Source organism: Macrosteles quadrilineatus, unplaced genomic scaffold, assembly GCF_028750875.1.
Source record: "Macrosteles quadrilineatus isolate MER2022 unplaced genomic scaffold, UCM_ALF_1.0 Scaffold_1__1_contigs__length_201487025, whole genome shotgun sequence".
NCBI lineage: Eukaryota > Metazoa > Arthropoda > Insecta > Hemiptera > Cicadellidae > Macrosteles > Macrosteles quadrilineatus.
The window spans coordinates 46,618,872-46,633,631 of NW_026542594.1; the positions used below are offsets into that span (position 1 = coordinate 46,618,872).

General features: G+C 33.6%; 1 protein-coding gene across 1 annotated transcript in view; it reads left to right on the forward strand.

Annotated features, from left to right (window-relative positions):
• The window catches only part of LOC128982910 (putative phospholipase B-like lamina ancestor), a 163,987-nt gene that overhangs the window by 73,032 nt on the left and 76,195 nt on the right, over nucleotides 1-14,760 (forward strand). Inside the window, exons 6-7 of the mRNA XM_054401976.1 lie at nucleotides 11,124-11,224; nucleotides 11,434-11,589. Coding sequence (XP_054257951.1) covers nucleotides 11,124-11,224; nucleotides 11,434-11,589 — 257 coding nt within the window. The remainder of the gene's footprint in view (nucleotides 1-11,123; nucleotides 11,225-11,433; nucleotides 11,590-14,760) is intronic.

The following is a 14,760-nucleotide window of genomic DNA, read 5'->3' on the forward strand; positions in this document are numbered from 1 at the left end:
TTTACACCAATCAATGAATTCTACATTTATGTATTCCCCACCATTGTCACAACTTAGTTTAATGACTTTCAGATTGAAATGAGCCTCAGCTTCAGCGATATACTGTTTTATATACATTGACACTTCACCAGCTGATTTTGTACTCAACAGGTATACTTTACAAAATAAACGGTATCAGCATTCTGACACATACTTTCTCCCATAAGTTTGTCAACAAACCTTTATCATGTGTAAGCAGTTAGAGTAAATAAATTATACGGAAATGGGATTTGTACAATTTTGTTCAGAATTTAAAGGACTATAACATACTAAATTTTTATCAAAATCGTTCGGGCCATTTTTGGGGAAATCCGATTTTTCCGTTATTTTATGGGGTTTTTATGGGAAAATAACATCATTAATAACTTTTAAACCGTAATTTTTACAGAAATGGGATTTATACCATTTTGTTCAGAATATAAAGGACTATAACAAACTAAATTTTCATCAAAATCGTTTGAGCCATTTTTGGGAAAATCCTATCTTTTCGTTATTTTATGGGGTTTTATGGGAAAATCCCCATTAAAAATAAAAATTTCTAAAAAAGGAAAAAAACTATCAAAGCTGTAAGGACCATAACATACTATGTTAAATAAAACCCGGATTTTATTCGATAATCCTATTTTTCGTTATTTTATGGGGGTTTTATGGAAAATAACATAATGTACAATAACTTTTGAACCGTAATTTTTACAGAAATGGGATTTGTTGAGCGAAGCTCTTTGAGATCGGGCCTTATGCAAACTATGTAATCAATTAACTCAATAACGGCTGAACATATTGAATCCAAACTTACCAGGGGTATTTCGACAAATATATTTGATGTTTCGAAACAAACAAATTTCAATTTGATGATACCTGTACAGTTTAAGACTGACATAAAATTTGCAATGTTTAACATGAGTCTTATGAGTTGCCATGATGGTTACGAGATAACAACGTAGATAAACAAAGAATCGTAGCGTATGCGACTCGACATTCTGTATCCACGGGCAACTCAGCTTGCACATGCACATATGGCCTATTTACAAAAGACAGTACAAAAGAAAAGGAGTCCGATGAATACCATTAAGCGTTGATTAACAATACACCGATTCGCATAATTTCAGGCAGCCTTACTGAATTATTCCAAGCAGATTATTTCTTTTAATTGTTGTTATTGCTATTAGTATTGTAGTAAATATTAGTCCGGAGTGTGGTAACTGTTTATGACGATTAGATTAAGGTATCTGTTATCCTAAAATGCTATTGGAAGGGAGGGAAACAGGTCCGCGACGTAGGAAGTCGTGAAGGAAGCAGTAAAGGTGAGCGGTCCGGAGTGTGGGAACTGTTTATGACGATTAGATTAAGAAATCTACATTCCTAAAATACTATGGGAATGGAGGGAAACATGTCCACGACGTAGGAAATTGTGAAGGAAGTAGTAAAGGTGAGTAGTCCGGAGTGTGGAAACTGTTTATGACGAATAGATTAAGGTATCTACAATCCTAAAATGCTATGGGAAGGGAGGGAAACAGGTCCGCGGCGTAGGAAGTGGTGAAGGAAATAGTAAAGGCGAGTAGTCCGGAGGGTGGGAACTATTATTGATGATTAGATTAAGGTATCTACAATCCTAAAATGCAATGGGAAGGGAGGGAAACAGGTCCGCGACGTAGGAAGTCGTGAAGGAAGTAGTAAAGGCGAGTAGTCCGGAGTGTGAGAACTGTTTATGACGATTAGATTAAGGTATCCACAATCTTAAAATGCAATGGGAAGGGAGGGAAACAGGTCCGCGACGTAGGAAGAGGTGAAGGAAGTAGTAAAGGCGAGCACTGTGGAGTGTGAGAACTGGAAACCAATTGTAACAGTTCGATTTCTGTATCTGAAATTGAAATACTGAAATGCTATGAGATGGGATGGAAAGATGTCCAAGACATAGGGAATGGTTAAAGAATTAGTAAATGCTAGCAGTGCGGAGTATGGGAAATGTTGTTGGCAATTAGATTAATGTATTTATGATGAAATGAGGGAATAAAATACATAAAATACTTTATTAATAATTGATGTAAAAAGGAAAGATATTAAAACATTAACACTTCAAACTGTGAACATATTAGGACAACATAATAATCTAATCAAGCAGCTGATATTAAAAGACACATTAAAAAGATATTTGATTATACTGTATAGCACTAAGCAAAGCAGTACTATATAAAATCCTCAACATTCCCCCTTAATCAAACATCTTTTTTTTATTTAATCTGAGTCTTTAAGTCCCAAGTCTGTCACAAAGTTATTAAATTTTTCACGTGACAATGATTTGGTTAAAATATCAGCCGTCATATTTTCAGTTGGCAAATACTTAATTTAAATGCACTTCTTAACCATATTCTTGACCTTTAGCAACAAGACGTGCTTTGAACTTCTCACGATCACCATCTACATTTTTATTAGTTTTATAAACCCACTTGCGTTTAACCACATTTTCATTCTTCGGACGATCAACTAACTCCCAAACATTGTTCTTAATTAGAGAATTATACTCTTTGTCCATGTTATTCATCCATTCTTCTTTGAAATTGTTTTCAATTGCCTTATTGAAAGTTTGTGGTTCTGCGAAAACATCAACAGCTTGATATGAAACAAAGTCGTTCATCCATAATGGTTTTCTGCGATCACGTTCAGGTCTTTTATCTCCAATCAAAGAATTTCCTTCTTCCAAAACTTGCTGTTCTAGATAAGTATTTTCATTTACTGAAACTCCCTGTTCACTTTCACTGTTAGAATGAACAAGATTTTCTTCGTTGTCAACACATGTTATATCATTGTTTGGTTCTTCCACAAGTTCAGTTGTGCTACTGTTTATAACAGTGTATTCAACTTGTTGACTTTCATTTTTCAGGTCATCTTTCACATCAGAGGAATGACATTGGTCTTCTACAAAAAGTACATCACATGCTTTTATAATAGAATAAGGTTTCTTAGGATCAATTAGTCTGTAGCCTTTGGAATGTTCACAATACCCAACCATAATACAAGGCTTTGCTTTTGTGTCAAGTTTCTTTCCGTAACATTTGGGAATATGAACATAAGCTTTACAGCCAAAAACCCGTAAGTGACTTAGATCAACCTTTGAACCAGTCCAAACTTCCTCTGGTGTTGCATTCTTTAAAGCTGCTGTAGGACTACGATTCTTCAAATAGATAGCTGTGTTTATAGCTTCTCCCCAATATCGTTTTCCTAAACCTGAATCTTGAAGTAAACATCTTGTCTTTTCAACTAGTGTTCGGTTAACACGTTCACTTACACCATTTTGCTCTGGAGTGTGGGGTATAGTGGTCTCATGAATAATGCCATTTAAACGTAGAAAATCTGCAAATTGTTTGTTAACATACTCACTCTTGCCATTATCAGTTCTCAAGCGCTTAATTTTAAAGCCAGTTTGATTTTCAACTTCCATTTTGAAGTCTTTGAACTTACTTAAAACTTCATTTTTGTGTTTAAGTAAATAGCCAAAAGTTTTTCTCGAGAGATCATCGGTGAATGTTAAAAGATAAAGAGATCCACCCCAACTTTTAACTGACATAGGTCCACATAAGTCTGAATGAATTAGCTCAAGTAATGAAGTAGCTCTGATACTTTGACCTTTTGGAAAAGATTTTCTTGTTGTCTTACCTTCAATACATGCGGTACAAGTATTCTCCTTTTCTGATTTTGAATAATTTACTCCATTAACTAAACCATTTCTTAGTAAATCCATTCCTTTATGACTTAGATGACCTAATCTACGGTGCCACGTACCTTTGGTAGCAACTGTAAGAGCAGCTGATGAAATATCTTCTTCGAATTCAGAGTGACCATTCAACTTTGTTGGCTCAATTAAGTTTAGTTTATATACACCACCGTCATTCACAGCAGAAATGTCACTATTTCCCTCTATTCGACAGTCATTTTCTGAATAAATTCTGCACGAATCTTTGTCAAAAACTACTATTTTACCTTTTTCTGTAATTTTATTTACAGACAACAAATTAGTAGCAAGTTCTGGTATGTATAAAACATCCTTAACAGTAACTTTATTAGAATTTTCTATATAAAGTTCAATATCACCAACACATTTACTTGTAAGTTTTGCATTATTGGCCACTAGTACTTCCTTCTTTTCAAACTTACAATTTTTCACCATTTGATTACTCATATGAGTTGTACAACCTGAATCAATTACCCAATCATTATGATCAACTTTGGATTCATAAGATTTTATATTTTCAGTATGGAAAACGGTTGTAAGCAACACATTGTCATTTTCTTTGTGTTTCCCAACATAATTTGCCTTAGATTTGTGCTGAGAATTATTGCCAAGATTAGGACAGTTAGGCTTAATATGTCCAGGTTGGTTACAATGATGACAAATAATTTTCTTCTGTGGTCTAAACTTACCTTTTGAATCTTTCAACTTCTCAATTTTCTTGGCATAAGAATGTTTAATTGCCAAAGCTGATTCACTTCCAGTTGAAGTATTTTCAGACCTCCTAAAATCCTCTTGTAAGAGACGAGTCTTAACAAACTCACTTGAGACAGTTGTTTGAGTAACTTCAATACCCATAATAAGCGGTTCATATTCTGAAGGTAAACCACCCAGAAGTAGCATTGCAACTTCTTCATCACCAACAATGTGATTTATGTCAGCTAACTGTTGAACTAAGGACAAAGTTCCATTTACATAGTCTGCCATTGTGCTAAAATCTTCCAATTTAGTTCTAAGTAAACGTCTTAAAAGACTAAGTCTTCTAACCAAACTTTTGTTTTCAAAAGCATTCTGGAGATTATTCCAAGCTTCTTTAGCAGTGTTAGCATTCCTAACATAAGGATAACAAGTAGGCAAAACATTTAAACAAATTTTTGCAAGAGCCTTTTGATCTCTGTTTTTATCTTTAATTTCAGTATCATCAGATACACAATCCCAAAGTCCATCAATTATTAATGCCATTTTCATTGAAAACTTCCAATTGTTATAATTTGAAACACCCTCTAGACGTTCAACATTACTATTTCCTCCCATTATAATATTTGTCATACTAGACAATCCTGTATTACTTGAGGTAGGTGTAATAGTATGAGTTGTATTATTGTTTTCTTGTGTAGTTTCCATTTTAGGTCAAACAACATAAAAATTCATTTCAAGAAATTGGGTAACAAAATATTTTTCATAAGCCTAGAAATCTTACCAAACACAATCAGTCCAGAATTCTTCATTTTAATGTAGTTTTATACATATTCAAAATGAATTATATCAAACACGTTTTCTGGGCCCGTAACCTGATGAAATGAGGGAATAAAATACATAAAATACTTTATTAATAATTGATGTAAAAAGGAAAGATATTAAAACATTAACACTTCAAACTGTGAACATATTAGGACAACATAATAATAATCACAAGCAGCTGATATTAAAAGACACATTAAAAAGATATTTGATTATATAGCATTAAGCAAAGCAATACTATATAAAATTCTCAACAATTTAAAATACTAAAATGCAATGGAAAGAGATGACAACATGTCCACGATGTAGGAAGTAGTAAAGTTTAGCATCGCAGAGTGTGGGAACCGTTTGTGGAAGTTAGATTAATGTATCTGTAATACTTAAATGCTATGAGAAGGGAAGGAAACAATGACATAGGAAATGGTGAAGGAAGTAGTAAAGGCTGGCATCGCAGAGTGGGGGAATGATTTTCCCCGAGCAAAGCTCGGTCTCCAGGTACTTAGTTTATAAACAGTAAAAGAGAGTATTCAAATTGAAAACTATAGAAACTGTATTTCCGAAGCAGGAATTCAGTATTTTCAAATATTATTAACGGTAGCATATCCTAAATAAATACAGTGATTTGCTGGGCTTGCACACTTAAGTCCAGTTGCGACTACAATAAATAAATAATTACCTAGGATTTTATAGAAGTCCACTTTAACTAAGGCGTGTAAATAATTGGTTAGGCTTGTACAGTACGATGCATAGGCCTAATGCCTAGACTGTTAGGCCTATACAGAAGTTCAGTTATAGCTATTCATTATAATTAAATATTTAACTAAACTTTTTAACTTGTGTTGTCCAATTTATAACTTATAAGTGTGGAAATAATTTTCTCTGTGCAGATATACAGACACAGTTACAATTACACATGCCAATGTTGTAAATATATGTTCAGTAATTTATGTCTGTTTGTTTAAATGTATATATTTTTTATTTGAAAGTCTGACGCCATCAATCCCTTTTGGGTAAAAGATGAAGATAATCTATATACTTATTTAATACGCAAGCAGGATTTTTGTGACAATTACTCCTCCGAAACTACTTAACCGATTGACATGTTTTTGGTCTCATTGGAAAGAGCGTAACGTGAAGTTGTGCAGGAAACTTTCTTTTTAAGGAAATAATTAGAGAGTGAGGCCCTGGAGCCCTTTAAAGTTTCGTATTTCTCCATAAGATTAACATGGGAAACAAAAATTGTTATGAAACTCCAGCTGTTGTCAGAAATTAAAAGTGAGAAGAAGAACCATGTTGTAAACCGATAATAAGTTTACTAATTTAACAGTTTGCTACAAACATTTACTGACTTGGTTAAAACGAAATGTTTTTACTTGAATTTGGGTTGGCGTAAATATTACAATGGAAAAAAGTGAGAGAGCCTGGATAGATTGATATCTTAAAAAGAAAACTGAATTAACCCTGTGCTGCATTTCTTATTAATCATTGAAAGAGCCCATTTGCAAACTATGGAACCATAGGAAAGTCATGAACATCACCAAGGAGAGGAAATATAAATGTTTTTTTTTTTTTAATTTATAATGTTATTATGGGTAACCTAATGCGGCTACGAGTAAGGCTATTTGTAGAAAACGCTAAAAAACAAGATCAGCTTTTAACAACAATGATAAGATATTTACAAGAAATTGTGATTATATCGATCTGTTATGTAACTACATCATGAGTATTTCCAAAATCTTTGAGTTGTTGAATCTTTTAAAGTCATCAGAAATTATGACTGTTTTTCGTTTTAAAATAACGCCTTTAATACTTAGCAATTGCTCGAATTCGAGCAACAGGGACACTAGTAAGGTAATAATTACAAAAAGTAGAGCCTAGACTGCTTGGCCTGTACGGGAGTCCAGTTATAAAATAAGCGTGATATAATATTCCTATTTTTTTCCGTAATACTGTAAGATGAATAATTACAGCTAACAGAACAGCATGTTGGCATTTTTATGTCAGGTTGAAAATTTAGTACAACCCAATAAATAGGCTTTACATCAACATATAAAAACGTCTTTTATATTTGATTTTAACAATTTTGTTATACAGTAGTTTATTATGCATATGCAGTATTTTACTTAATCATGCTGTAATTTAGCATGAGGAATAAATATATTCTTGTTTAAGTCATCAATTCTCTATCCAGTGCCGTCTTTTAAATCTAATCTATTTATTGAGTACAGTAGGCCTATTTTGGCAACGTGGCGGAGCTAGCGCAAACGTCACCAATTCAATGCCAATAGCGTCGCGGCAACCACCATCTTTTTCAGGGTATCATCAGCTCATGAAATTAGCCACGCCTTATTTCCTGTGTTGACCATTGACTATGGTATTGCTATATATAGTCACTTTCTTCTGTCATTCTGTTCGCTGAGCAAAGTTTACTAATTGGCTAAATGTTTTAGTTGGAGAAAATGAGAAGGAAGCCTATAGGCCTATTACATAAATGGGAGCTAAACAAACATTAGGATATTGTCAAAATAATACTTATCTTTAGGCTATTACAAACACACAGTTTAACTATTACTCATATATACAAATAAAAATCAATGACCTAATAGAAACATCTGACTGGATTCATATTTCCTTCAACTCTTCCAACCAACCACGAGAATTCAATTGGATTGTTGCTATGGTGACGCCATCATGTATTCAATTTGAATCATGAAAACAAATTAAAGTTATTTGTTTATATCAAAGCTTGCTTACTCCGCTCAATTGGCGGACCTGAGGCCGCATGCCTAGTACCATTTTGTTCAGAATTTAAAGGACTACAACATACTAAATTTTTATCAAAATCGTTCGGGCCATTTTTTTAGAAAATTCGATTTTTCCGGTTTTTTATGGGTTTTTATGGGGATATCCCCATTAAAAATCAAAATTTCAAAAAAATTTAAAAAACACATGGAGATACCATGGATTAGAACCTACATACCAAATTTCATCGAAATCGGACCACAGGTGTAGTCCAAAAATAATTCTTACCGTCGTATGTAGGAGGATCAATCAGACCACAAAGATCACTATGTATTATTTGTAGTGGTCTTTCAGCTCTTTGTCTCACAGTTTTGAAAGGCAATCTTATCTGTTTAGCCTTAGCACACACTGAACAGTCCAAAATAGTTTTATTCTCCTGTTTTACAAAATGTATACCTTTCACACATTTTTGGAAGTTCTTGCAGTTGCTTATGATTTAGATGACCCAATTTTTTATGCCAAGTTTCAAAATTATTACCATCTTGTTCTGACATCATAACAGACTCATGTTGTACTAGATTTACTATATACATTCTGTTCTTAGCTTTATCACCCTCAATCACAACACAGTTTTCTGGAAACTCAATTATTTAAATTCATTTAAAATCTTCTCATTCTTCTTTTAATCTTCTCATTCTTTTTATCTTCAAAAAATACTAAACCATTGTTTTCTGTGATTTTGTTTACAGACATAAGATTCTTAGACAATTCAGAAACACAATACACATCTTTTAATAAGCATTCATCATATTCAATTGAACCAACCCCTGTTACAGACATACTTTGACCATTTTTAATTGTATTTATTTTCCCAGAACATTGTCCAATATCTTTAAAATATTCCCTTTTACTTACCATATGAGAACTTGCTCCACTGTCTACGATGAATAGGCATAATTTGTTATTATTAACCAGACATTTATCACTTTTACTCAAAAAAGCTATTTTAGTGTATTTGTAACTTTTATTCAATAATTTGTTTTCTGGCTTACCATTATTTCTAAAAAAAACAGGCTTCTTCTCTGTGATTTGACTTTTTACATATTCGACATACTTTAAATCTACAGTTGTCTTCATCATGAAAGTCTTTCTTACATATTGAGCACCATCTCTTTGGGCAGTTTGCTTTAAGATGTCCTGTTGTACCATACGAAAAACACGTTACTTTCTTCTTACCTCCATAATTTCCATAATTTGCTTCCACTATAAAAGATACGTTTTCATCCTCTTTACTTGCCATTTTTCCTTTATCCTCTTCTAGACTCAGTCTTTCAATGAGATTCTCGAGGGTTTTGTTTGTCTCCTGAGTAGAATCCCAGGCACTGAAATGCTTAAAGCGTTCCGGGAGGATAGTCATTATCTTTGAAATCATCATTTGTTCTGTGATTTCCTCATATAGACATTTTAATTTACAAACAATGCTTTGAACTTCACTAATATTAGTTACGACTTTGGATTGATCAAACTTGAAATTGTAAAATCTTGAAGTAGTAGCCTAAACATTTTGTTGACCAGTGTCTTTTCTGTATATTCTCAATATTGTAAATATTGTAAATATTTGTAAATATTTGTCAATATTGTGTCTTTTGCTGTCCCACATGGCATGAGATGGTCTTTGACTTTGTTATCAACTGTTCTCAATATTACATGTTTAGCAGTTGCATCTTTTCTCTTCCATTTCTCAATTTGCCATTACACAATAGAGTACTATATGCAATTTCAACAGTTTAAAGAGGTTTAGATCATTGAACCTCCTCTAAATAAGGGCCAAGTTGAGATTAACAAGGGTCAACTAGAGCCATTGTCTTCGTTTGCTGTTCCCCAGACCTCAGACCACTAATATTATCTCTAGGCCTACTGTTTAAGTTACAAACACAGATATTTTTTAAATTGTACTACTTTTTTTAAATAGATCATAATTTGTTAATTTTGTTTGCTTACTGAAGTGAAGAGATATAATGAGTAATAATAATTTGAGTAAAAAGATTTATTTTGGTATTGTTAAAATAACTGAACAATCAAATAAATAACAATAAATAGCATATGTTGATTGATTTTTATAATATGTTTATTTATTATGTGATCCAAATAATCATTAGATTGAACCATAGATAAAACATACTCCCTTATATAGTAGATTTCTCATCCTTATGGAACAGCTGAAGAAAATTTTACTGTTAGTTCTGTACGGTTTATGTAGAGGTCGTGTTTTGTTTACAATTTGTTTCCCGTTATTACAGCCATTTAAAACCTCGTTTAACCAAATAATACGATCTAATCATAAACAATAACTTGTCCCCTAGTTATATAACCAAACAGTAAAGCACAAATCAAGAAATTAACCCTAAAATAATAGAAACAAAGTTTCGTCGACACTAGCGCCTTTGTGTCACGTACATGAACTAGACACGAAAAACGTGCTTCAAAATTTACAATGGGATGAGAAGTCTACTTGTGTTGATTAGTCTATGATTGAACCTTTTAAATTTCCTTCCTTAGTAATGTAGGCCTAGAGTCTATTAGAAAATTGCAATTCAAAAGATTTTCACACTTATACCTTGACTATTTTGTAGCATCAATGGAAGATCCCACTTAAGGTAATGTAAATTGGACAACAAACCTTGCCTTTACAAGAAAAATGTTTTTCACCATATTAAATTTCCAATAATTTAGGCCTACCATTTACAAAGTTATATTAGGTATTGTAGGTCTTTGGTCAAAATCAATTGCCTATGAAAAAAGCTTGAAATGTGTCAAAATCTTAGTATTGAGTGCTTTATGAATTTCTTAACTCAAATTATATTGAGAGAATTTTTAAAATTACAGTATACTCGAAATTTATCAACACTATGTTTGTACTAAGACACACTCATGTGTTTATTTAAGTTTGTATGCACTTGAGTTTAGTAGTTGTCAAGTAACATTCTGATACCAACTTCTACGTATATTTTCTTGATTGTTGCAAACTTAAAAAAATGCAAGGCTGCACACATTGTCTTTATTTGCAAGCGGTTAATTTTTTTTTTTTTTGTAGGTGAATTTATTTTATGAACAGCTGGATGGGCTGGAGGTTGGATGGCGTTATGCTGTTGATCGAAGTCGCAAAGACTTTGATATCCCACACCAGGATTTCCTGTGAGTAGTTTCTTATTAATTTTTTGTTTTGTTTTGAAGAATTTAATTTTGTATTATGTTTTGGAGGATGAAAATTCAGGCTTAAAGGCCATGCAGGTATTTGTGTAGTAAAAAATGGAATTGGTTGGATCCCTATACTAGAATATTAAGGATGACCTACGGCTATGGCCAAGAGTCAGAGGACCACACAGTAACTGTGTCTTTTGTAGGTGGATGAACATGGCCTGTGATCTACAGGACTTGGAGCTTATGTATAACACTACCATTGAAGCCCACCCCCAGCGACCACCTCTGAGCATGGCTCTGCTCAAACTGCTACCCGACCAACCCAATCAGTTCCTCCTGGCACATGCATCCTCATCATTGTGAGTACTAACTAGACACACATTACATTAGGTAGAATATTGAAAGATTCCTCTTAATGGAATACAGAGTAGTTTTCAAAGTCGACTGTGCCATCATTTAGGAATTGCTGGCAGCTGTTTTGCTCTTATTTCATCCTTGCCACTGAGGATGCCTATTCAAAGTAAGGACCAAATGTGAGGCAACAACCTTTAACTGACGAAGCAGTAAGTGTCAAAAACCACTATAGATTCTAATGAGACTGATTCCAAAAACCTATGAATAAAGATTAATTTTACTTGTTGATGTTTGGATTTACCACTAGGCCGAGGCCTATAATTTTTAATGAAAACAAAGCTAATACATTTTATAAATATCCTTCTTGTTTCATTCAGTCTTCAGAAAATGAATTTGGTTTCCTCAAGCGTAACGTAAAATTGTAATAAAAATAATAAAATAGTATAATACACTAGCTGTGTGCCCGTTCTAGGCACGGGGATCTTATAGTAGTCAGTTAAAACCTTCTTATATTAAGCACAGCAGTTGGTTTGCATACTTTCAGATATGCTGACAAAACTATTATATATAAACCTTCACAAATACAGTATCTGACAGTTACAAGCAAAAACTTGTGCTTCACAATTAAATGTCACCCGGATCTTGTTGGTCCATATTTTAAATCCAATTATTAAACTAAAAAAATGCTTTATAGATCTACTAGCTGTACCCACGGGCTTTGCCCCGTTTAACTTCATAAGTATTCGCATGGCTCAATCACGTCCCAGTTGAAGTTCGTTCGCTACGCTCACTCACATTTAGGTTGGAGCTCGTTCGCTGCGCTCACTTGTTTTCAGGTTAGCTCGTTCGCTACGCTAACTCGCCTCCAGGTTGATGTTCGTTCGCTACGCTCACTCACCTTTTGGTTGCAAATTAGCTGTTGTCATAAATTTTAAAAAGTCATCCCTTTTATTGTTTATAATACTTTGATAAAGGTTATTATGTTTTAATATTTAACATTGGAGAATTTAAACGTTGTTAAGTGCACAGGTGTGCTGCGATTGGGGTTTAATACATTTGGACTTATTCAAAAGTTAGTCGCTTCCGCTCGTTGCATAATTCACCTAAGTGATGTAAACACGCTCTTGCGTAACGTGTAACGTACAAGATTTTACCTGACCCGACAATATACATGGGTTTACGTACAATATTTTTCATTATCCATTTCACTCATCTTCTATCAGTAACGTTCTTTTACTAACAAAAGCTAGGTTAGGTAGGAAAATACTTTAAAGCATAACAATAACATTCAAGCGCACAGCTGATTTCTAGCGTTGAACGTCGTTGGCTCCATAGAGTTATTTTTTAAGTTAAGCACTCAATGTTATTTAAATGGGTTTCTTTACATCACCGAGTGAGTTTTTGATACTTTACATCACTCGAGAAGTAAGGAAGTTGTATACATCACGCTTGGGATAGGGAAGTTTAACATGGCGGGTTAGGTAAATAGCTATTACTCAATCCATTATATTTACACAACTGGTAAAACATAAACAATTAATTAATAAACACATGTTTAAAACTATACATCAACTCTCCCCCCTTAGTGTAAGGGAAGTATTTGGTCTGAGTGACGAGCCCAAAGTGAGTCCAGTGTCTGTTTTGACTTTAAACATAACATTTCCTGTTCTTGCAGGGCCGGATTTGGCATTTTGCCGCCCCTAGGCCCAAATAATTTTCCGCCCTAAAGACTGGTCACAACCTTTATTAAAAACTATAACATGCTCATAGGCCTAAGTTAATTGCTTGAATACTACTCCTTGTTGGAATATTATCATTGCAAGATTTTTGAAGAATTGACTTGTTTAGCCTTAAACAAAATGCTGTCTTAAACCCTTTTAGCAATTTTATGCCTATGCTTTTAGTAAATGCTCACGTTTGAGGGACTGAAACAAAACAGAAAACAACTCAACCCATCGAGCATTCTGCAAAAAATCATGGCCATTGATTCCAATTGCAGGCCCAAAAACATGAACTCCATAGTACATGGTACCGGAAACATACTCCTTTAGTAGATTTGTCATCATTATGGATTAGCTTAAAACAACTCTTGTTATTTAAAACCTAGTTCACCCAAAAGGAAACGATCTAATCATAAACAATAGGTCGTCTCCTGGTTATATTACAAGAAATTAAAACACACATTATAGAACAATAGAACTAACCCTAAAATAATAGAAAAAAGTACATAAAAACTAACGTCAACGCAGTGTCACCAACATGAACCAGACATAAAAAAAGTTTTAATTAACAATGTGATAAGAAGTCAACTTGAGTTATATTTAATCTATGGTGGTACTGCATCGAGGTTATATTTCCAAAGCAAAACAGCAATATTTCGGCCAACCATACCAATCGTTAGGTCTGAGCTAAGGAGAAAATGACAGCATTAATGGTGCTTTGGAGGGTATTGAATTTTTCTAAAACCTATTGCAAACTGAGACTAATATTTTTTTGTAAATTTTTAAGATAAACTCATAATTTTTTTAAATATTCAACACAACGTATTATATATTTTAACTTGATCCTGCAGATTGTTGTAAGCTAATCAAAAGATAATTAAATAGCTTTTGTTTTTTGAGATGAGGGTGGTAACAGTGTCTAGCACGCATGCGCCCCTAATCACTCCGATCATAGCAGCGCCGAGCCAGCATAGTGGCAGTGCAGTGGCAATACAATGCGTACCGCTCGGGCGCTCGTCAACATCCCTACAGCCTACTCCCGTATAACCAATGTTTGTTACCAATGTACGAACGATACGAAATTGATGTGTAATTCTGAAAAATAGTTTAAATTTTCTAACAATTCTTTCTTCCTATGAACTTCAGAATCAGAATGCATTATTAGCCATATTTTTTTTATCAACTATGACTATTAATTTATTTTTATTATTTTTATTTTTATTTAATTTATTTTTAATTTTAGATATTTAAAAAAAAATCCTCTTGGCTGTGTCCCCTCTGGGAGCTCGGGCCTATAGGATATATTGGGAAATCTGGCCCTGTGTTCTTGAAATTATTTTCCCTTCCTTCTACTTTTCTTTTGAAGAATAATTTCTCACCAGTACGCTCTGCCCCACCTGAAAATTTCTTTTCAGCTTGTGTTCCGTCATAGTCTTTTTATTCCATTCTACTTTA